This window comes from Molossus molossus, unplaced genomic scaffold, assembly GCF_014108415.1.
Source record: "Molossus molossus isolate mMolMol1 unplaced genomic scaffold, mMolMol1.p scaffold_m16_p_13, whole genome shotgun sequence".
Lineage (NCBI taxonomy): Eukaryota > Metazoa > Chordata > Mammalia > Chiroptera > Molossidae > Molossus > Molossus molossus.
Genome location: NW_023425348.1, coordinates 12,423,061 through 12,445,887, shown reverse-complemented (window position 1 = coordinate 12,445,887; position 22,827 = coordinate 12,423,061). Strand labels below are relative to the sequence as shown.

General features: G+C 60.0%; 2 protein-coding genes across 4 annotated transcripts; both read right to left on the bottom strand.

The window, feature by feature from the left end:
• Positions 1-722: 722 nt before the first annotated feature.
• On the bottom strand, positions 723-5,199 carry PDZD3 (PDZ domain containing 3). The gene is made up of 10 exons (XM_036258252.1): positions 5,184-5,199; positions 4,642-4,815; positions 3,881-4,092; positions 3,437-3,626; positions 3,204-3,340; positions 2,751-2,955; positions 2,369-2,565; positions 2,046-2,273; positions 1,670-1,923; positions 723-1,484 (listed from the first exon to the last, which is right to left on the bottom strand). Exons 1-10 carry the CDS (start codon positions 5,197-5,199, stop codon positions 1,472-1,474), a joined length of 1,626 nt encoding a protein of 541 aa, XP_036114145.1. The 3' UTR covers positions 723-1,471.
• Positions 4,937-18,237, bottom strand: NLRX1 (NLR family member X1). Of its 3 annotated transcripts, none has more exons than XM_036258418.1 (10): positions 18,184-18,237; positions 15,918-16,044; positions 15,326-15,395; positions 14,832-14,920; positions 13,694-14,313; positions 12,499-13,320; positions 8,320-8,915; positions 7,767-7,853; positions 6,853-7,104; positions 4,937-6,453 (listed from the first exon to the last, which is right to left on the bottom strand). In XM_036258418.1, the coding sequence occupies exons 1-10, from the start codon at positions 18,211-18,213 to the stop codon at positions 6,132-6,134; spliced, it is 3,015 nt and encodes a 1,004-aa protein (XP_036114311.1). In that variant the 5' UTR covers positions 18,214-18,237; the 3' UTR covers positions 4,937-6,131. The 3 variants fall into 3 exon arrangements, with proteins under 3 accessions (XP_036114311.1, XP_036114312.1, XP_036114313.1); XM_036258419.1 differs by lacking the exon at positions 18,184-18,237 and adding an exon at positions 18,036-18,078; XM_036258420.1 differs by lacking the exon at positions 18,184-18,237 and adding an exon at positions 17,476-17,716.
• Between the last annotated feature and the right edge of the window lie 4,590 nt (positions 18,238-22,827).

Below are 22,827 nucleotides of genomic sequence, written 5' to 3'. Positions count from 1 at the left end.
GACCAAGCTCCAGCCCCATGACCCGAAGGTGCTCACAGAGGGATGGTGTAGCTGGTCTCCAGACCCTCACCCCCCCTCCCAGAGTCCTGGAGTCACACCTGGGCCAACGTCCAGAGAGAGGGCTGCAACCCTAGGGGCCTACAGCCCGCCTGAGGAGGGATAGTGTGTTTCTCCCTCCTGTGAAAACACTCTCAGTACACTTCACTCCTGGGGACCAAATGTAGAAATTCTCCAGCTTTTCTGTAGCCACCAGTCCGGTGTCCGACAGTTCAACTCAATTCCGACACCATCTACCCGGAGACGCCACAGGTTAAAGACTCAGTCCCGCCAGACGCTGACCACAGGCTGTCACCTATGCTTCTGAGCACCTGGTACACCTCCGAGGGCCCCACGACCCCGTCATTTGATAGAGGGGCTCAGAGAACTCAGGGGAACAGTTCACTCACTGGAGGACTAGTTTGTTTATTTATGTATTTATTATCCTCACCCGAGAACATTTTTCCATTTTTTGTTCAGATAGAGTGGGAGGGAAAGAGAGGAAGGGAGAGAGAGAGAGAAACATCTACGTGAAAGGGACACATCGAGTGGCTGCCACCTGCACGACCAACCAGGGCCGGGGACAAACTGCAACCGAGGTACGTGCCCTTAGTGGGAACCGAACCCGGGTCTCTCTGGACCGAAGACCGACGCTCTAACCGCAAAGCCAAACCAGCCAGGGCATGAGCAGTTTATTGTAAAGCATGCAATTCAAGGAGGGACAGAGACGAGATGCCTGGGGCAGGGCACGGAGCCACCTGCCCTCTCTGGACAGCACCCTCCCAGCACCTCCGCTCGCTCGGCCACTGGGAAGCTGTCTGAACAGTGTCCTTCCAGGGTTTCGTCACGTAAGCATGGTGATTAAGTCACTGGTGATTCATTCACGCTCCAGCCCCTCTCCCCTCCCAGAGGCCAGGGGGGGGCTGAAAGCTTCAACCCCATTGGTCCCCCTGGCAACCGGTCTCTCCCATCCTAAGATGCTCCAAAAGCCACCTCAGTGACAAAACTGGGTGTGGCTGAAGGGAGCTTTCTATGAATAACGAGACCCCTGTTGCTCCTACTGCTTAGGGAGTTCCGCAGGCTGTAGGAGCTCTGTGCCAGGAATGCACATCGGGACCAAATACGCGTTCTCGTTATAAACCACAAAGTCACAACGTCCTCGCAGGCAGACCTCCATCCTCCGGGCACAGCCTCCAAAGCTCCCACAGGGCTTCCCCGGCGCCGGATGGGGGGGATTCCCGGGGGCCCACCCAGGCCTCTGGCCACACCCTCTTCTGGGAGCTGTGCCCCTGGGAAGGAAGGCAGGCTCTGGGCAAGCCTGTGATTGTCCAGAGTCCTAGAGGTCCAGCTGCTACCACCTCCGACTGGAGAGTGAAAACAGGAAGGCTAGTGGGCAGGTCCGTGCCAAGGAGGGGGCACTACAGCAGGTCGGAGGCTACAGCCCACTCCTGAGCAGAGAGAGAAGGGAGAAGGTCACTCAAGGGCCGGAAGAGTCCCTCTGCCTTGTCCCACCTGCACGGGAACGCCCAGGAAGGGGACTTGTTCCATGGGCCCATCGGTCCCCACTACCATGGCCTGAAGTCCCAATCTTCACGCCCACCCGCTTCACCCCGGAGCCCTCCTCTCTGCTCACCTCTCTGATTCCCCTCCGTCCTGGTCCCCGGCCCTCTGTCTCTCCTTCCTCGCCCCTGCAGGCTCTGGGGGAACCCGCGCCTCCGAGCCCTGCGGAGACCTGGTGGCCAGCTTCAGGCACAGAGGTGGCTCCGCCTCGGCCAGCTGCTGGAGCCTTCCCAGGTCACCCTGTCCGTCCACAGAGTCCCCGTTCACCTCCAGGATGACATCTCCCCTTTGCAGCCCCGCCCGAGCCGCTGAGCCTCCTGGGGTCACCTGGGGGTGGGGGTGAGTGAGACACGGAGCAGGGACCACCCTGGCAATGGGTGCTGGGTGCTCTAGGGTCTGGAGGGAAGGGGAAGGTTCACCAGGAGTAAGGCGCAGGGGGCATCAGTCACCTGGGAGACGAAGAGACAAGGCCCATCGGCCACGTAGCTGAGGCGGAAGCCATAGCCACCTCCAGGCCCCGGGTACAGGAGGCACAGGCGGGAGCCCCCGGGGACAGGAGGCACGGCCGTGTCGTCAGGCGGGGGCTCCTTGGTCTCCGGCAGAGAGGCTGAGCAGGTGCTCTGGGGAGAGGCAAGAGCCTCTGTGCTCTCCAGGAAGAGGAGCGGGGACAGACGGACCTGGAAGGAGGCCGACGGAACGAACCTGTTGCTTCTCCAGCCGCCTGGGTCCCCCTCCAGGCCCTCCCCGCCCTCCGCCCCGCCTCAGCTCGCACCATGCTGAAGAAGCGGTCAGCCGCAGGGTCCACGACAGTGAGGGACAGCCGGGAGCCCTGCGCCCGGATCCTGGACACGGTCTCCTCGTGGCCCAGCCCCTCCACACTCTCCCCAGCCACGGCCACCAGCCGGTCCCCAGCCTGCATCCCGGCCCTCTCAGCGGGCAGTCCTGGGTCCACGTCCCACAGGAACTGCCCTGGACACAGACATCCTCACTGCTCCGCCTGGCGACCCTCAGTGCCAGCCCAGGCACGCTGGGGGTGCCCAGGGGTACGCAGGAGGAGGAGGCCCAGGGAGCTTCGGACAGGGGCACCCCTTACATGCACAGATACAATGTATGCCCACCTTCCCCTCGCCCTCTCCCCCAGGGCTCCGACTCACCCAGGCGACCACCAAGGCCCTTTTCCTCCCGGAGCAAGAACCCGAAGCCCTGGGGCCCTCTCTCCAGGTGCAGGCAGCGGGGCTGGGAGGGCAGCGCCCAGCCCTCTGCCAGCGGTGCAGCCAGAGGCATTCCCAGCAGGCGACACTGTTCCTCCACCTCTGGCCCTGCAACCAGCAGGGTCACCTGCTCTCCACTCTGCCAAAGCTGTGGGGTCCCAGGGCCTCGGCATCAACTCCCTGGGCGGGGGGCGAGGCGGGCACCTCCTCACAGCCCCTCTCCCGGGCCCAGGGAAGAGGCGCTAAGGGGAGGGGGAGACGGGCACAGCACAGACTGAAAGGGAGGATGGGGGGGCCCAAGGTCAGATGGGGGAGCAGGTGCTCGAGGAGGGTCTGTTTCTGGAGGCTGGGGCCCAGGCCCAGAGGGTGCAGGAGGGTGGGGGCGGCCGGCCGCACCTTCCTGCTGAGTCGGCTGTGAGTGAACTTCTCCACGCTGACCCCATCCACTTCTAACAGTCGGGCCCCGGGGGGCACCCCTGCCCGCTCAGCTGCTCCTCCCGCAGTCAGCACCAACCAGAAAGAACCCTGATGGTCTGGAAGCCAGAAGGAAAGCAAGTGTCAGTCCGCGGGTGGCCTGCAGCCGGGCGGAGACCCCGCTCCTGACCTCCCTCCTGAGCCTCTGAGCTCACCGTGCGTCACACTAAAGCCAAAACCACCCTCGTCTTTGACCACGTGGCACAGACGGGGCCGGACGCCCTGGCTGAGAGCAGGACAGAGGAGGGCCCCGTCCCCCTGCTGAGCTCGGGCCACGTCGTGAGCTTGCTGTGCCCACACGGTCAGCAGCACCCGGGGACCACTGGCCCGGACCAGGCGCACCACCTAGACAGAGGGAGAGGTTGGAGCCAGCCGCTCACCAGCTCTGTCCCAGGAACCGACGTTTTCACCACGGACCCAGTTCTCTGGGTGACTTTACCCAAATATTCTGACCTGGGCACCCCTAAATCCTGGAAGGGAGGGGAGGTTAAGGTTGGGGTAGCGCCCCCATATACCCAGGGAGGTGATCCCGGCGTCTCTCTCCCTGCAAAGCTACGGAACCTCCTGCAGGGCCACAGGGAGCCCCAGCCCAACCTCACCACCTCGAAGTCCTCATGCTCCACAACATGGGCGTTCACCCCGAGGATCCGGTCTCCTTCCCGAAGACCCTGCTGCTGGGCAGAGGTGCCCGGCTCCACCCAGCACACCACATGGCGGACCCTGCCGGGCCCCCGCTGCAGATGGAAGCCAAAATCCCTGCCCTCCTCTCTGCTCAGCAGGCAGAAGCGAGGCCTCGCCAGGGCCCAGAGATCTGGAGGGGAGAGGGCGGAGGAATGTGGTCCGAGTGCAGGTCACCCTGTGCCCAGCAGGAGCTGGCCCCTTGGTAGAGCACCAGGTTCCTCCACCTCTGGCCCTGCAACCAACAGGGTCACCTGTTCTCCACTCTGCCAAAGCTGTGGGGACCCAGAGCCTCGGCATCGACTACCTGGGCGGGGGGCAGAGGCGGGCACCTCCTCACAGCCCCTCTCCCGGGCCCAGGAAAGAGGCACTAAGGGGGAGGGGGAGACGGGCACAGCACAGACTGAAAGGGAGGATGGGTGGGGGCCCAAGGTCAGATGGGGGAGCAGGTGCTTGAGGAGGGTCTGCTTCTGGACTTCCACCCAGTTCGGTGTGGGCGAGTGCGGGCAGAGTGGCTGGGACAGAAGGAAATGCCTGGCCCCCTCCTCTGTCCCGGTGGCTACTCCCCACCAAGGCTCTTATCAGAGGGGGACAGAGGTGGTTAACAGGAGGGGGGGGGGGCTGGGCAGGGCTGTGGTGTCTCTGGGGAAAGGGAATGGTTACCCAGGGGCAAGGTGGTTACCAGAGGGGTCATGATCTTCAGCCAGGGACAGGACAGGGTTATCGATGCCCAGTTTCGGATTAAACTCAAACTTCCTGCGAGGAGATCCCAGACCCCACTGGAGGCGGAACAGCAGCTGAAGAGCTCCCCACCTCAGTGTCCTGCACCCCTGGGCCCCACCTTCGGGGGTGACCACTTACAGAGTCAACAAAGCTGTGTCCTGGAGATCTGCTGGCAAAGAGGGGGAGGGGCAGAGAGGCACGTCCTCCACCCCTTCCACGGCCACTCGCTGAGGACGTGGGGGAGCCCCCAAACTCAGGACGCGACCCTCCACTCTGCTCCGAAAGGTTCTTTCCTGGCCCTCCCCTCCTCCCCCCGAGGCCACCGCGCAGAGATCTGAACATCATCCAGGGTGTGGACCAGGAAGGCAGACTGTCTCCCAGTCTACTCGTCTCAGGGCTCGGAGCCCCAACATCAAAGTGCCCTGGCCTAGAAAGCCTCAGCCCCCCAGTGGACCCCTGAGCGCCCTGAGTCCCCTCGGGGGGTTTCTCCCCATCTCCTACCTGCAGCTGCCTCCATAGCTAGATCAACCACCCAGGGCTCAGGATGGGGACAAGGTCCATCGAAACCAGCTGACCTCCCCACTCACCCCGCCCCGCCTCCTTGAAGACGCGGCCTCGGGATAATGGTTAACGGAGGAGTCTTAACCCGGGAGAACACTTGTCCCTCCTGCACCCATCCGGGCGGCTTCCCCGGAGACTCGCAGCTGTCCCGGCTCCGCCATCCCGGGGAAAGGGACCCCTGGCCGCTCATTCCAAGCCTGGGGCAAGTGTGTATGAGGGGGGGGGGGGTCCTCCAGCCCAGCATGGCCTACCCGGACCCCGTCCCTTCTTCATGGGTCCCCCTGGCCTTCCCTGCCTTCGAACCTGGTGCCTAAGAACCACTTGCAACAGGATGGCCAGCAGTTTCATCAGCGGCCAAGAACCGTGCCCTTCACAGAAAGCCCCGGGCGGAGAGGCCACAGGTGACGTTTTTAATAGCAGGTGAGTCGGTGCCCAGGCGGCTGGGACCCTGAGCACCACTGTGCAGCCGATGAGGGAGGGGAGCACCACCGAGAGGGCAGAGGCCATGGGTCCTGGCGTCCACCCCAAGCAGACCGGCAGGAGGCAGACACCCCGACACTGGGATGCCACCCCAGGCAAGGCGGACGTAAGAAGTGCGCCCCCTGGTGGCTTGGAGGCTCCTTGAGAGGAGAGAGCAGCAGGGCTCCTGGTGGTGCCCTGGGAGGACTCGGCCGCATCCGCAGGTCCTTCTAGCCCCGGGGACAGGAGGCATGTTTCCGGACCCTGGAAATCCCCGACAGGGAGGCCTGGAGGGACATGTTCCGGGAGGCCACTGTGCCCTCTGCCTCCAGCCGTGAGGATCCTTGCAGAGCAGCCTTGCAAGCCAGGGGGCCCCGAGGGCAGCAGCTTGGGGACGGGGTCACTCGGCGAGGGCCTGCGGCCACGGTCTCAGCTCCCAGGGCCTCCCAGCTGCTCCAGGAGGGCCCTGACCTCGCCCTCCACCCGAAGCAGCTGGGCCTTGCGCCACGGATTAAGGGTGGCCCCCCGGTTATCTTCCAGGTCCCGCAGCAGGAGCTCCAGATGGCGCCGGACCCGGCCCTGATCCCAGCTGTTGAGGTTCCGCTGGATTTCGCTGAGGATCACCGACCAGTACTCGGACACCGCTGCTCCCTCCGTCAGCGAGGCCACAACCTGGGCACTGCCGGCAGCAGTGCGCCCCAAGTCCCGCAGGACCTGGCGGCCCTCGGAGCTCAGCTCGTTGAAGTAGAGGCTGGCAGGGGAGAGAGGAGCAGGTGCGGGGCTGAGGAGCGGCAGGGGTGACCGGCAGACAGGGAGGGGAGGGGGGGGGGCTGTGGCTGAGTAACTCAATGGGGTGTGTCTTCAATAAGCCAGAGATGGGGGGGGGGGGGCAATGGGAGGCAGGGATAACACCAGAATTTAGTGGGACCAGGGACGAGGAATGGGGTCCCGGGGCCCTAGGACAAAGGGTGGGAAGGAATCAGAGCAGGGTAAGGGCGGATCACAGAGGGGTGGTGGGCTCAGAACCCAGGGAGAGGAGGGGCCCAGGCTGCCCGCCGAGGGCAGGAAAAGCCAGTGGAGAGGAAGGCGGGAGGGATGGGAACAGTCTCCGGCTGGGCAGCTGGGCAGGCAGACCAGGGACCAGACTCACTGCAGCAGCTCCAGGGAAGGGTGCCTCCAGGCAGCCTGGGCCAAGGCCAGGGCCGCTGTGTCGCCGGCGCCATTGTAGGCCACGTTCAGCTCCTGCAGCCGTTGGTTCCGGTCCAGCTGGGCAGCCAGCAGCTCCAGGCCCGCGTCCCCGAGGCCCGTGTGCAGCAGGGACAGGTGTGTCAGCGAGGTGTTCCCCGCCAGCCCCTCCAGCAGCAAGGCCACACCCTCTGCCGTCAGCGGATTGTTGGACAGCCTACAGCCACAAGCACCCCAGGTTATGAGGGCCCCTGGGAGAGACCCTGAGCTTGGGCCACAAGGACACACAGCCTGGGGCACACAGTGGCCTGGACACAGAACTAAAGGACCAGAGCGGGAGGAGAAACAGGTGCGGCTGCTGCAGAGAGAGGAGCTGGCTTCCCTCTGGTCCTGCTCCCTTCCCCTTCATCGACACCATTCCCCTTCCCACCTCCCCAGACCCCGCCGCCCCATCTTCTTGCCCCCCTTCTTTTTCCTCATTCACCTCCTCTTACTTCAGACAGAAATTGGGAACCCAGGAGTCTGGGTTCCTAGTAAATCAGTCAACGCTTTGGGAGCACCTGAGTGCCCAGCATGAAGGTCGTCCTCGACCAGGAAAACCCAGGAGGGGTCAGTGGCACTGTTGCCAGGACACCGGCCTAGGTGTCCTCCTAACCCCTCCCCAGGCTGATTTCAGCCCCCACAGCTGGCGGCACCTCACCCCCTTCTTGCTCTGCGGCTTGTACTGGACCTGGGGGCGGGCAGGGCCAGACTTCCACCCCCCACCCCACGCTGTAGGTGGGCCCGTGTCAGGCATGTCGAGGCAAGGGGCACACCCTGGACCTTAGTGGCCACCAGAACGGCCAGATGCTCCCTGCAGCGCCCTCCCAGGACACTCACCGCAGGGTGGCGATTTGGCACTGGTCATGCAGCAGCAGGTCTCGGAGGTCCCTGCAGGCCTCGGGGCCCAGGCTGTTGAGTTGCAAGCTGAAGCCAGAGGGGAGGGGAAGAAAGGGGAGAGACCGAAGAAGGAACTCAGCACAGGCACCACCCACCCACTGAGCCTCTGGCCGTCCACACCTGTCCTCCCTCTATTCTTTATCCTCACCCCAGGACTTTTTTTGTTCAGATAGAGTGGGAAGGAGAGAGAGAGAGAGAGAAACATCGATGTGAAAGGGACACATCGAGTGGTTGCCACCCACACAACCAACCAGGGCCGGGGACAAACTGCAACCGAGGTACATGCCCTTAGCGGGAACCGAACCCGGGTCTCTCTGGACCACAGGCCGATGCTCTAACCGCTGAGCCAAACTGGCCAGGGCTTCCCTCTATTCTTGTCACCCCCACCCAACCAGACTTCATTGCATCCCTCAGCCCTTCCTCAGCACCCCTGGTCTCCCCAGCACTCTCTGTCCCCCCACCTCCTCTCTCCCTGCTGTGCACGAGTCCTCACCCCAGCTTCCGGGCACGCAGGAGGACGGGCATGAGCGTGCGCAGCCCCGCGGAGTCCAGCTGACAGGAGGCCAGGTTCACCTCATTCAGGGCGTGCCTCCCGCTGCCCAGCACGGCCGCCACCACCGTGCACTTGAGGGGTGTCATGCGCACGCCCGCCAGGTTGAGCTGCGACAGGGAGCTGAGCACCTCGGCAGAGAAACGCTGGTTCTGGAACTCGTAGTGGAAGAAGAGGTGGTCCAGGAGCTCCGAGGGGGGCAGCGCCTGCCGGCCCATCTTGCCCAGCTGCTTCTTGATGGCCTGGGCGTTCTCCAGGGCGTCCATGTTCTTGATGGGGCAGCCAAGCTGAGCCAGCACGGCCCGGTTCTGGGCCGAGAGAAGGCCTCCCATGAACATGGGGAAGAGCTCAAAGACCTCGTCCTCGGGGGCCTCATCTGGGTGGCGCCGGGGGCCCTCCATGCCCAGGATGCTGGCGCCCATCTGGTCCAGGACGTCATCGTTGTTGTAATCCTCCTCTCGGAACATCTCCAACACCATGGCCTGGGCCACCGCCTCGCGGTTCTTATCCATCACACGTCCGAACACCCGTGGGACCACCTGGGGAAGGAAGGACGCCGGGCGGGTGCTGCAGCCTCCTGGGGGCCCCCTCCTGAACTCACAGCCTGATGCCATCCTGCTCCCCCACCGCCCAACACCTTGGTGGCCCCCCACTGCCGCACCGAACGCAAAGCCCTTCACAACTGGGCCCCAACCTGATCTTTCCCGTGTGCCCTCGGCACGTGTCCCCTGCACTCGACACACGTGCTTCTCCCCGAACGTCTCGTGCACGCCAGGAGCTGGTGGGGAGCAACCCGCCTGCACCCTGCGGTAGCGTGGAGCCGGCCAGGGACTGTGAAGACCGCCTTCAACGGCTTCGTGGCGCCCACAGCACCTGTCACTTGGTCCCTGCCAACGTCTTCTCAGGCCTCGCCCTCTCTTACTGCTGCTGTCCTTTCAACTTTCCTCTCTTTTTTTTACAGAGCCAAGCTCTCTTCTCCTGCAAAGCTACATACTCTTCTGAAGTCCTTCCCCCCGATTCTCTGTCTGGTTGATCCTCCAGGGACCAGACTGACTGCCCTCCCGCAGAGAGACTGCCCTTAGTCCCCAAACCAGGCCCCACTACACGCTCTCAGCACCTGGAACTCTGTTTTCCAGGTGCTAACCATACCTTTGCTTTTTATAGTTTTTTCCTTTTTAAAAAAAATTGATTTTAGAGAGAGAGAGAGAGAAACATCAATGAGAGAGAACATCGATTGGCTGCCTCCTGCATGACCCCCACTGGGGATCGGGCCACAACCCGGGCACGTGCCCTGACCGGGAATCAAACAGGTGACCTCTTGGTGGAGGGGTCATGCTCAGCCACTGAGCACACCAGCCGGGCCTAATTATACTTTTTAATTCCATGGTTATGCTGATGTGTTTGTGTTCAGACTGTACGATTGGGGAAGGCAGAAACCTGGGGTTTGGTTAACTGCTTTTTCTCAGAACCTACGCACTGCCTGGCACTCAGGGGCTCACCAAAGAACCGAATGTGGGGGGCTGCAGCCCGCCTCTCGACTTGCAGTGGTTCTGAAGGGGCCCTTCCTCCGGCAGAAGCCACGAGGCGGTTCTGTGGCACTTCCCCTAATGTCTGTTTTTATTTTTTCACTCTCTGGAGGGAGGCTCCTGCCATGGAGGGTGTAGTCCTCTTCCCCCCACACTAACCTGGCGTGGGGAGGACCCGTCCCCCGGGAAGCTGAGTCACCAGGATCATGAAGACGCAGAGGACCTTCCCTGCGAGGCAGTCCTCCCTCCGGGGGCTCGGGGTGGTGCCAGCTACCCCGGCGCACTGTGCGTGATAGCGCGGGGCTGTCTGGACCCTGTCGGGGGACCACGGCCTCTCGCTGCCATCTGGGTACGGCAGGCGCACCCTCTGCCATGGCCATTAGCTCCCTGCCTGGGCTGATGGTGGGGGGGCTGCCTGGGCTGATGGTGGGGGGGCTGCCTGAGCTGATGGGGTGGCGGCTGCCTGAGCCTGTCCTGATGTCTAACACTCAAACCGCACTTACTGTGTGCCCTGAGGACGAACACAATACTCCTCCTCTTAGGCCAGTGATACAGACTCTACTTCAGCCCCATTTCAGAAATAAGGACTTGTCCTGGCCGGTTTGGCTCAGCGGTAGAGCGTCGGCCCGCAAACCAATGAGTCATGGATTCGGTTCCCGCTGAGGGCACGTACCTCGGTTGCATTTTGTCCCCGGCCCTGGTTGGGGTCATGCAGGAGGCAACCAGTCGATGTGTCTTTCTCACACCAATGTTTCTCTCTCTCTCTCCCTTTCTCTCCCTCCCACTCTATCTGAAGATAAATGAAAAAATATCCTCAGGTGAGGATTTAAAAAAAAAAAAAAGGACTTGCCTGGTCAGTGAGGCTCAGTGGTTGAGCGTTGACTCTGCAACAAGAGGTCACTGGTTCGATTCCCAGTCAGGACACACACCCAGGTTGTGGGCCCGATCCCCAGAGGGGGGCGTGCAGGAGGCAGCCGATCAGTGTTCTCTCTCATCTATGTTTCTCTCTCTCTCTCCCTCTCCCTTTCTCTCTCTCTAAAATCAATAAAGAAAAAAAGAAATAAGGAGTCTGGCCCAGCCGATGTGGCTCAGTGGATTGAGCATCATCCCATGAACTGAGAGGTCCGGGTTTGATTCCCGGTCAGGGCCCATGCCTGGGTTTCGGGCTTGATCCCCTGTAAGGGGCATGCAGGAGGCAGACGAGCAATGTTTCCCTCTCACATGGATATTTCTCTCTCTCTCTTCCTTCCTCTCCAAAAAAAAAAAAAGGCCCTGGCCAGTTTGGCTCAGCGGTTAGAGCGTCAGCCTGTGGTCTGGAGAGACCCGGGTTCAGTTCCCGCTAAGGGCACGTGCCTCGACTGCAGTTTGTCCCCGGCCCTGGTTGGTCGTGCGGGTGGCAGCCACTCGATGTGTCCCTTTCACGTCGATGTTTCTCTCTCTCTCCCTTCCTCTCTCTCCCTCCCGCTCTATCTGAACAAAGAATGGAAAAATATCCTCGGCTGAGGATAAAAAAAAAAAAAAAATCAATAAAAACATATTTAAAAAAAGAAAAAGAAATAAGGACTCTGAGGCACAGAGAAGTTAAGCAACTTATCAAAGGTCACACAGCTAGTGAGTGGCAGAGCCTTTATTCCAGCCCAGGTCGCTGCATTACTCAAGCCCTGTTCTTCACCCTTACGCTTTGCTGCCCATAAAAGCAAACGCTGAAATTCTGCCAGCACCGACCAGGCTCTGCCTCCTCAAGACAAGTTACTAGAACTTTCTCAGAGAGGAAAAGGGTACCTAGCCAGGCACCACGGCTCGACAAAGTATCCACCATGGAGTCGAGTCGGGCAGACACAGACAGGATTCCGAGTCGTGAAGCCTGGGCTCAGACCCCAGCTATTGTACTGACTCTCCAAGCGACGCGGACCAGTCCCTTAGCCTCTGCAAGCGTCCGTGTCCTCGTCTACAGCGGGATCACACCAGCACTGCCTTTATTAGCACCCCCACCTCGCAGATGTCAGCAGACGGCAGATCTTCTTCCCCCTGAACACTCAGAGCATCCGCCCTGCTCACAGCACCGTCTCGGGCCTGTAATTGGGCCCGAAGTGGACCTGCGCCCTGTCTAAGCCAATTACCGGTGCATTTCTCCTCCCGGTATAAATGAATAAAATGGCATCTGCTTCATAAACCTGCCTCTGGTGATTCAGTTCAGATGAGTCATCATTCCTGGAGTCTAATCACCTCTGAGGGAACAGATATGATCACCCGTCTGGACCTGCAGGGCAGAGTCCAGACCCTGAACTCGGTGACCCTTGCCTCCCCGAAACAAAGATGAGGGGGACAGGGGCAAAAGAAAACCGTCTTAGGGTTGTAGGATTGTTATGGACGCCCCTGTGCCCTCAAATGCCCCTCCCCGCTGCCAAGCCCTCCCCAGCCTGGGCTTCTCTCTCCTGCGTCCTAACACCCTAATCCTACTAAAAGCCACAGGGCCCAGATCTGAAACCAGAGCCGAAGAGAGGGTGGACAGCTGCAGTTTGCTTCCGGGAGAGGAGCGGGGGGGTGCGGGGGGGTGTCGGAGGCCAGCGGCCTGGGGTCCGGAAGCTGCTGTTACCTTGAGCAGGTTGAAGAGCAGAGGGAGGGCCTTCATCGGCAACAGCTTGGCCACGATGCCCAGGACGAGGCTGACGTCCTCCCCCACGCGGCCCACGATCTCGGCCACTTCCTTGCCCACCTGCTGCAGGGTCGTCTTCCGCAAACCCAGCACAATGTACAGGGCGGCCAGGTACTCCTGCATGGCGGGCACGGTGAACACGAAGGTGCCCCGGTGCCCCGGCTCCACGCACGGCGCCAGGAAGAACCTCAGGGCGTCCCAGCGGAAGACGTGCAGCAGCTGGAACTCCTCCTCCGCCCGGAGGCCGGCCTCCAGGCAGCTGCGGACATCCTCCTCAGAGAAGTAGGTCTTTCGGGAGGACACCCCCTCGTAGGCCAGCTTACCCATGGTTCGGGCTGCGTAGGCCATCAGCGACAACTTGGAGGGGTCACCGCTGTCCACCATCTCCCCGCTGAAGTTCAGACGCAGGAAGCTGGTGTAGATGCTCGTGAGGGTCTGGCCAGCCGGGGTGGGGGCGTGCAGAAAGTGCAGGGTGGCACAGACGAGCCAGCAATAGGAGGGCAGGAAGCAGGCAGCGGTGATCTGGTGGTGCCCCTCCAGGTTCCTGGACAGCATCTCCACCAGGTTGTCACGCTGGGCCGGAGTGGCTGGGACACCCGCACCCCCGGCGCCGTGTCCGCAGTCCGGCTGATTGAGGCGGAGCTGGAAGTAGAGCTTCTGCAGGTTGGTGTCGGAGAAGCCGCAGATCTCGCCGTAGCGGCCCACGTACTTGCTGGGAATGCGGCCAACGGCAGACGGCCGGGTGGTCACCAGGATGCTGGCCTGGAAGAGCATGGCTGAGGGTTAAAAAAGACCTCGCGATTGCCCTGACTGCCTCACTCGCCAGGGAGCGGCTGATGATCGAGTGTCCAAGGCTGAAAATGACGATGACTGCAATAACTACGACAATTCCTGCACACCTACTAGGAGCCGGTGCACTGTGCCAAGCCGTCCAGCAGCTGTAGTATCTCATTTGATCAGCACAACTCAAGAAGAAAAGAAAACAGAAGATGGGGAAGTTGGTGACTTTCTCAGACACACGGCAGGGAAGTGGTGGGGCCAGGAGTTGAACTAGCCCAGGGCCTCTCCCACCCAATAAGTAAACACAAAAACTCACATGGACAGAGGTGGCAGGGAGGGGCACAGGGCCACCTACCTCGGGCAGCATGTATTTGCGCAGCAGATTGACGACGATGGTAGCTGGTGCCTCTGGCTTCTCGGGGTCACCGCAAAGCCCTGTGGCGGCCAGCCGGAAGTCCAGGTTGAGACGCTCCAAGCCGTGGAGCACGACCAGCAGGCGAGACCCCGCTGCGGCCATGAGCGGCAGAATCTCCTTCAGGGGTGTGTAGCGCTGGGCCACAAGTTGGCACAAGGAGGCCGGGGCAGAGCCCAGGGATGACAGGTCCTCACAGGAGAAGGGGATGAGCAGCTCGAAGGCTGGCAGCCGCCCGTAACACCAGTCCAGGACCATCTTGCGCACCAGCGTGCTCTTGCCTGTGCCCACGGTCCCGTACAGAACCACAGTCTGGACCCGGCGCCCACAGGCATCTGGGTCAAAGAGCTGAGACAGGGCCAGCGTGGGGAGCCTGGCCGGGGGCGGCTGATGGTCCAGGGCCAGCTCCGAAGACGGGCGCAGAAGCTCGTCGGGGGTGCTCTCACAGATCACAGGGTCCACGTGGACCGTGTCTAGTGCAAAGGTGGGGCCAAACTGGCGCTCCTCCCTGGGCAGCCGGCTGAACCACTCCGCCAGGTTCCGGCGGTGCCGCTGGATGGCTTCTGGAGGGAAGGCAAAGAGAATGGCCAGGGAAAGGGGCGGGGAGATGCAGGGGCCCAGGGCCAGCCAGGGCGGGAGCAGGGGCAGGCTGCAGGCCAAGCCAGCACCAGCAGCAGCAGGGGCCCAGCAGAGTGCTGGGCACACAGGACTCCCTCAGGAAGTACGAAGTGCCCAGGAGTTTGGAAGCCCTGTGGCAGGAAGTGGGAACCACGGGATGAGTGATGTTGATCGAGCCCAGGCTGGCTGGTCTCACGGTTATGTCTTTACCTGCGTTCTAGACCCAGTTCTAGAAGGTAGGGATGGTACGTCCCTCCCAGGGCTTGGTACACAGTGTGCACAAGTGTTGCAAGAAGGGACACGTGGACAGATGGCTTATGGGGCGAGGGAGGGGAGGCTGCTGATGGATGACGTCAGTGGGTCCTCTGTGTCTCTCTCTTCCTGCCTGCTTCTCCCCAGCCCAGCCCCCTCTGGGATGCCAGCCAGCCCCTTTCTCAGACTGACTGAAGAACCAATCTTTTACCAGCTGTAGAGATGTTCCGGAACAACCGTTCGTGCTTCCCTGGTGGGGGAACACTGCCCACTGAGCTTCCATAGTGGCGGATAAAGACCCTGGGAGCAAAGAGAAGGGATGAGCCAGGGACTGCACAGGCTCACGGTCCAGGCCTGCTGGGGATGACGAACTGCTGGCTTCCTGAGGTCCAGGCCCGCCCTGGACGCCCACCTCGAGACTGGCTCTCCGCCTTCCCAGGAACTGAGGGCTCATCCCCGGCCCTCCAGCCCCCGGTCTGGAACTCAGCTGGTCACTACCACACTCCGCCCACCTCCCACAGACCCTCTCCTTGGCTGACCACTGTGACTTGCACTGTGACGGCGTAACCCAACTTCCCCTTAAGCCTGGTCACTGACTGTGGCTCCCCAACTCCAGCAGAGCTCCAAGCTCTCTCCAAGTCCCGACCCGTCCCAGGCTACTCTGCTACGCCCAGATATAGTCTGAGGTAGGACACAAGGCCTCACCTAGGGGGCCCACGGGGACACTGCCCTTTGAGTGCCCAATTCCAGTGGATCACGAAGGGGATACTTTCATCTACAGAGAGAAAGGAGAAGGAAGAAACAGCATCCAGATCCCACCCACGTTTCCCCCCCAATACACAGGCCCCACGTCTGCATCACCCCCCCCCCTTTGCCCTTATAGCCCTTGTGACAGCTATTACGCGATTTTGTACTTTATTGTGGTTATTGGATTAGCATCATTTCCACCTCCGTCCTCACCATGACAGCAGGGGCCCATCTGCTCTGTGCACAGTGATACACTCAGAACTGACACGGTTATCTACTCGGCACACAGCAGGCATTCAGGAAATAGCTGCTGAATGCGGGATGAAGTCAGACAAGTGTCCCTGGGCTGGTGTGGCGACAGGGACCGTCAGAGATCATCGAGTCTGACGCCCTTGTTTTAGGGTGGGAAAAGGGACCTCGGAGAGATGAGGCGACTTGCCCGAAGCCAGCAGTCAGTGAATCAGGGAGCTGCTAGCACACCTGGTGTCTGGAGCCCTGCCCTCTCGGAGGCACCTGGAAGGGTGAGGTAGAAACAGAAACCCCTGCTCACCTGCTGGCTGCCGTGCTGGTCCCAGGCCGGGACCCCAGAAGGCCCTGCGCAAACGGTAGCTCCACCTCATGGTAGAAGAGAAGGTCAGAGCCCGGGGGGTTGGCACACCACCTTCTATCCTGTTCCCCTGCAAAAGGAATGGTGTGAACGGACCACACACACACAGACCCCTTCCCACTTCCGCCTCCCGGTGCAGGCCAAGGACGGTCTTCTTCCTCAGGACAGCATCAGCCTCTCAGCACTGCCGCCAATCAGAAAGAATATATGTTTGTAGCAGCACTATTTACAATCGCTAAGATCTGGAAACAGCCCACGTGTCCATCAGTAGACGAATGGATAAAAAAGCTGTGGCACATGTACACAATGGAGTACTACGCAGCTGTAAGAAAGAAAGATCTCTTATCCTTTGAGACGACATGGAGGGACCTGGAACGTATTATCCTAAGAGAAACAAGCCAAACAGAGAAAGACAAGAATCATATGATCTCACTTATTTGTGGAATATAATGAACATAACAGTCTGAGGAATGGGATAGTCCCAGAGACATGGAAGTGGGGTACAGACTGACAATCCCCAGAAGAGGGGGTGGTGGGGGAGAGATAAATCACAGAACTTATATGCATGCACGCATGAACAATGGACATGGACAACAAAGCTGGGGACAGGGCAGGGAGGGAGGAGGAGTGGGGAATCAGTGGGGGGAAAAGGAGAAACATCTGTAACAAAAATAAATTAATTAATTAAAAAAAAAAAAATGTCAGCACTGCCAAAGCCCTGGCCTGGCCTTCAAATCCCCTCCCTCTTCTATATCCCCCACCTGAGTGATCGTGTTTTATCTCCTACCGCCTAGTGCCTCTCCTCCTGGAGTCCAGGAATGTCTTTCTCCAGAGTCTCAGCCTAGTGAATGGTTTTATTTAGGTGTCCTTTTTCTGGCTTGGCTACCAGCAAGCTCAGATGAGTCCTGTGTTCCTTTTCAGTGGCTTTCCTGAGCCAATGCTCTTTCCGCAATAATCATCCATTCCCCTCTGCCTGTTGTCCCTAGGAATCCCGTCCTGTTAGCGGAGTTTTCAGTTTTATCATTTTATCGTCTCTGTGACTTTTATCTAAGCTGCCTTTGAGGCTGGTATAAATGATCAATCAATGAATGAACTTCCTACTTGACATCTCTCTGGGGATATCCTGACCATGCTTCAAGCTTCACACACGCAAAACTGAAGTAATCATTCCTCTCCCTTCAGTTACTTCACTGCGAATGTTCCAGCTGCGATTTACACTGGAAATCTGACCTCCTTATCTTCCAGTCCTCCTCGCTCCTCCTCCACGGTGGAGACAGCCCTACTGACCCTCCTCCCAGTTTGGCCAGCCTGGTCCTATTGCATTGTCCCAGCGCTCAGACCCTCTGCAGACTTCCAGGGACCCCTTCCCCTTGCTGGCCTCGGTCCTCAGCCTCATCTCATTCCAATCCCTCATCCCAGCCACCAAACGCCTCCTCAAAGTCCTAGGTTACAGAGTACAAACACCTGGCCCACGCGAGCTGTTCTGCGGGGTTTGCCGTACCCCACACCTCCTTTGCGGGGCTCCCCGGATTCTCGCTCGCTCTCCGAACTGTTCCTACACTTTCTTCAGCTCAGAGAGGCCGCTCCCCTGCCAGAGTCCCACCCGATCTTCAGACCCTGCCCGGGGGCCCTGGCTCCGGGACGTCTCCCCCGGCCCCTCTGAGCGCTCTTAGGGAGCCAGCCGCTCCGTGGGGAGCTGATTTCCGGAGACGGGGTTCCTTTCGGGCTGGGCACACTCGGGGAGAACGGGCGGCGCCAGGCCCACCGCCGGCAGTGCCAACCCGGCGCTGGAGAGGGTTAGGGCAGGGCCCTGGAGAGCTGGGGACGCTCGGAGGGACGAGCTCGGTGCAACAAGATCACGTCCGGGGCCAGTGGCCCGAGAAGGGGCTCGCGGAAGGGGTGGGGTGCTGCTGCGGGCCATCCTCCCAAGGTCCCCCCGGACTCCAGGGCAGGAGGGGCACACCCGCGGGTCCAGAGGCCTCCCCCACGCCGGGCCCCAGACGCGCTCCTAGCCCCGCTGGCCGGACGCCCGCACGGGACAGCCGCCCGGAGCCCACCCACCACGGCGAGGCCGCTGCGTCCCGCGGGTCCCGGCGCCGCGAGCTCCCGGCGGTACTTGCGCAGCCCCGCCCCCGCGACCCCGCCCGCCCAGGCTCCGCCCCGCGACCCCGCCCGCCCCGGCCCCGCCCCGGCCCCGCGTTCCACCCACTAGGCCGTCGCCCCGGGAGCCCGTCGCCATCCGGTGTCCCCGCTCGTTCCGGGAGGCGCGGGCGCAGCGCCTCGTGCCGGCCAGCCTGGCAGCGGGCACGGGAGAGGGCGCTCGGGGCGCTCGGGGCCCTCGGGGTCCCGGGGCAGGGGGACAGCGAGAGGGGCCGGGAGCCCCGCAGCGGGCTCGGGGCGGGGACTTCCCCATCCGCCCTGCGCCGTCCCTGCCCCCTGGGGGACCGCCTTCCGTCCGGGCGGCCCGCTGCTAGCTCTGCCCTCTGCAGGTCACCGAGCGCCACGCCATCCAGCGACCTCACTGACCCTCCCAGGCGGGCGCGTGATGCCCACTCTACAGACGGGAACCGCGGGTTCATCCAGTTAGGAAGCGGACGCGTCAGACCAGGAATAGGGGGCCGGGGGCTCCTAGCTCACCCCTGAGCCTCCCGGCGGCACCCGGCCGGGCCCAAGGCGTTCCTCCCTCGGTGGCACCTCCTGCCAGAGCCCCGAGGCAAGGTCTCCTTGGGTTCTTCCTTCTGTGCGTGGCTCTGAGACCCCAGACCTCTGGGTGTGGCTTCTGGTCACTTGGGTCAAGGGAGGAGGGAGAATGGGGACAGAGAAACCAACAGCCTCCTCCCCAACCTGCTCTTCTTGTCTGACACCAGTCACGGCCTCGCCCTCCGGCTTCCTGGTCCCCAGAGCCCCCACCCTCCCCGCTGCACGTCCATGCAAGGCACACCCAGGGCCTCAGCAACTGCTGGAGCAGCCGCCACCACCCACAGCCGGGACTGGCCTCCGCAGGCCGACAGGTGTGCCGCGGGGGGCACACAGTTTCCCACGCAGGGCTGTGAGGCCTCTGCCCTCCGTCCCGACTGAAGACAGTGTTGATACTTCACTTACAACCCCGTGGCATTGGGGCAGGAGTGAGCGGCCCAAACAGGGCATGAAGGGATCAGGCACCCTGGCAGCTCCCCTCCGGGGACCAGAATGACGGTACTTCAGAGGTAGACAGAGGCCTAGTTACTGGGGGACAGTTACTGACTGGGGGACAGTTACTGACTGCCTCTGGCAGAGGAGGTGACAGTTGAGCTGGATCTTAGGAAAGAAGTCCAGCCTGGCCAGGTGGCTCAGTGGTTGAACATGACCCTGCACCAAGAGATCATCTGTTCCATTCCCAGTCAGGGCACATGCCCAGGTTGTGGGCCTGATCCCCAGTGGGGGGCATGCAGGAGGTGGCCTATCGATGTTCTCTCTCATCAATGTCTCTATCTCTCTCTCCCCCTCTCTTTTCTTTTCTCTCTAAAATCAATAAAGTTTTTTGTTTTTTTTTTAATTTTTAAAGAAAGAAGTTCAGGTTGTTCAGCTGGTTTGGCTCAGTGGATTGAGCATCAAACATGGACTGAGAGGTCCGGGTTGGATTCCCAATCAGGGCACATGCCCAGGTTATGGGCTCGATGCCCAGGTTATGGGCTCGATCCCCGGTAGGGGTCGTGCAGGAGGCAGCCGATTGATGTTTCTCTCTCACATCAATGCTTCTCTCTCTCTCTCCCTGTCTGTCTAAAAATCAATAAAAACATTTTTAAAAAGAAAGAAAGAAGTCTGCCCTGGCCAGTTTGGCTCAGCGGTTGAGCATCGACCTGAAGACCAGAGAATCCTGGGTTCGGTTCCCGCTAGGGGCACGTACCACAAAAAAAAAAAAAAGTAGTCCGAGGAGGCTAAGGCCCTGCATTCTAAGGGATGTTCTGAAAGGGGCGTTAGAAAGGGCTAGGAGAGGAAAATAGAGCAGCCCTATGATGTGGTCTCAGACAAGACATTTTGGTCCTCAGAGACTCCTCTAGCTTTTCCCCACTGACCTAGTCATGCCAAGCAGGTAGGCCCCTGGCCGCAGTTGCTGGCACAGCTCGGAGCTAGCTGTTCATCCCGTACCACCCAGGGTATACAGTCATGTAGGTTTATTATTATTATTATTATTATTATATTTCTTACCCAAGAATACTTTCCCATTTATCATCAGATAGAGTGGGAGTGAGAGAGAGAGAGAGACAGAGAGAAACATCAATGGGAGAGACCCACATCAACTGGTTGTCTCCCGCATGACCTGGCCAGGGCCGGGGATGAACCACAACCGAGGTACGTGCCCTTGACCGGAATCGAATCTGTGACTCTTTCGTCTGTGGGCTGACACTCTAACCACTGAGCTAAACTGGCCAGAGCTATGTAGGCTTTTTTTCTCTTTTATCTTTAGATAGAGCGGGAGGAAGAGAGAGAGAGAAACATCAATGTGAGAGAGACACATGGAGTGGCCGCCACCCACACGACCCCAACAGGGGCCGGGGGACAAATTGCAACCAAGGTACCTGCCCTTAGTGGGAACTGAACCTGGGACTTTTGGTCCATGGGCCGACGCTCTAACCACTGAGCCAAACCGGCCAGGGCCCATGTAGGCCTTTTAGTAACATGGTTTGACTGGCCTTTTGTAGAATAGAATACTCTGAGTCCTGCTGGGGGCATGTGCTCTGTCATCTGACCTCAGGATGGGGCACCAGGTGCTGTAGAGCCATCTGATAGAGAGCAGTGCGGGTCATCTCTGCCCTGTAAATCCATGAGACACCTCTGCCCTGCAAAACCTTGAGACACCTCTGCCCTGCAAAACCTTGAGACATCTCTGCCCTGTAAATCCATGAGACATCTCTTCCCTGCAAAACCTTGAGACATCTCTGCCCTGCAAAACCTTGAGACATCTCTGCCCTGCAAAACCATGAGACATCTCTTCCCTGCAAAACCTGGAGACATCTCTGCCCTGCAAAACCTGGAGACATCTCTGCCCTGCAAAACCTGGAGACATCTCTGCCCTGCAAAACCTGGAGACATCTCTGCCCTGCAAAACCTTGCACCAGCCCTGATGCAGAGGTGGTGGTGTTGAGGAAGATGGTCTCCAAGTCCAGGGAGGTTGACACTCAGGGTGCGCAGGCCCAGTTCAAAACCTGCTGGGATGGGCAGGGGCATTTACTCCCCACCTCTGCAGGTTGCTGGGACCGGTGGGAGAAATCACAGGTGTGTCCCAGGAACAAGAGCGCCGTATCTTGAGCGCTTGCTCAAGTCACTTCTCCAAGCCTTGGTTCCCGTTCCCTTCTCTGTAAAAGGGGGAAATGAGAGCACGCATCCTAACATCCGCACGGGCTTGCAAGAGTCAAAAGAGCTTTCTTTGCAAACATGGGATCCACTCACAAGTGTTGTCTGCCCTTGACTGGCCTCTGCTGGTTCTAGATTGGCTGTTCATCTCCTTAGCAACCAAGGGATTGTACAAATGTGTGAATTTATAAGTGTTTCAGTCTTTCAGGGGTGTTTGCATTTTATTATTTTTTATTTTTTTAATATGTCTTATTGATTTTTAGAGAGAGGAAGGGAGAGCAGATAGAAACATCCATGTGAGAGAGAAACATCTATTGGCCACCTTCTGCATGCCCCCCCACTGGGGATTGAGCCCATGAACCGGGAGAGTGCCCTGACCAGGAATCAAACCAGGACCTCTCAGTCCATGGGACAACACTCAGTCTACTGAGTCACACCGGCCAGGCAGGGGTATTTACATTTTAAAAGAGAAAGATAAAGAATCTAGCCTGACCAGTGTGGCTCAGTGGTTGAGTGTTGACCCATGCACCAAGAGGTCACCGGTTCGATTCCCAGTCAGGGCACATGCCCAGGTTGTGGGCCTGATCCTCAGTGGGGGGCATGCAGGAGGCGGCCAATTGATGTTCTCTCTCGTTGATCTTTCTATCTCTCTCTCCCTCTCCCTTCCTCTCTCTCTAAAATCAATAAAAAGACAAAATATTTAAAAACAGCCCTGGCCGGTTTGGCTCAGCGATTGGAGCGTCGGCCTGCGGTCCAGAGAGACCCGGGTTCGGTTCCCACTAAGGGCATGTACCTCGGTTGCAGTTTGTCCCCGGCCCTGGTTGGTCGTGCGGGTGGCAGCCACTCGATGTGTCCCTTTCACGTCGATGTTTCTCTCTCTCTCTCTCCCTCCTGCTCTATCTGAACAAAAAATGGAAAAATGTCCTCGGGTGAGGATAAAAAATAAAATAATAAAATAAATAAATAAAATAAAAACAATAGAATGCCCTTACAGCTAATTTCAGGAGTTGGATCTTTTTCCATTTCCCACCCTCTGCCCCCATGAGAAACAGTCACTCCACCTCCAGGCAGGCACCCCATTGGTCCTAGGCTGGACCCTCATTTAGTCCCAGGCAGTTAGCTGTCATGTGACCCCGAGGTGGTCCAGGCAGCTGGCCAAGTTGGCGCCAGTCTCCTCCAGTCCCCAAGCGTCGGGGTCAGCGGGGAAGTGGGGGAGATAAGGAGCTATTTCCCGCCGTCCTGCCACCAGCCCTCGAGAACTTCTGGACGGCTGCCTACTCTGAGCCTCAGACTGCCACACCCATCTGCCACCCCCATCTGCAGTCCTGGGGGCGGGTGCTCAGCCCTGGGAAGGGTGGCCCATGGGGAAAGAAGGGGAACGGGGGTGAGCTCAGTGTGAGATTTCTGCTGCTGTCATCCTAGGGCTCAGGGTGTTTCCTGCTCCTCCTGGCTCTCGGTGACCACTGACCCCGCCCCCAGCCCCGCCCCGCAGGCACCAGCAGGACTCAGCCAGTTTGGA

Coding starts and splice junctions, on each gene's coding strand:
- PDZD3 (XM_036258252.1), bottom strand. Junction 3,627..3,880: donor AGCATGAGGACTTCGAGGTG/GTGAGGTTGGGC, acceptor CCCTCTGTCTAG/GTGGTGCGCCTGGTCCGGGC. Junction 3,341..3,436: donor TGGCTTTAGTGTGACGCACG/GTGAGCTCAGAG, acceptor TCTGGCTTCCAG/ACCATCAGGGTTCTTTCTGG.
- NLRX1 (XM_036258418.1), bottom strand. CDS start 18,213: ATGGCGACGGGCTCCCGGGGCGACGGCCTA. Junction 14,314..14,831: donor CCGGAACATCTCTACAGCTG/GTAAAAGATTGG, acceptor CCTTCCCTCCAG/AAGCCATCCAGCGGCACCGC. Junction 13,321..13,693: donor GCAAATACATGCTGCCCGAG/GTAGGTGGCCCT, acceptor ATGCTCTTCCAG/GCCAGCATCCTGGTGACCAC.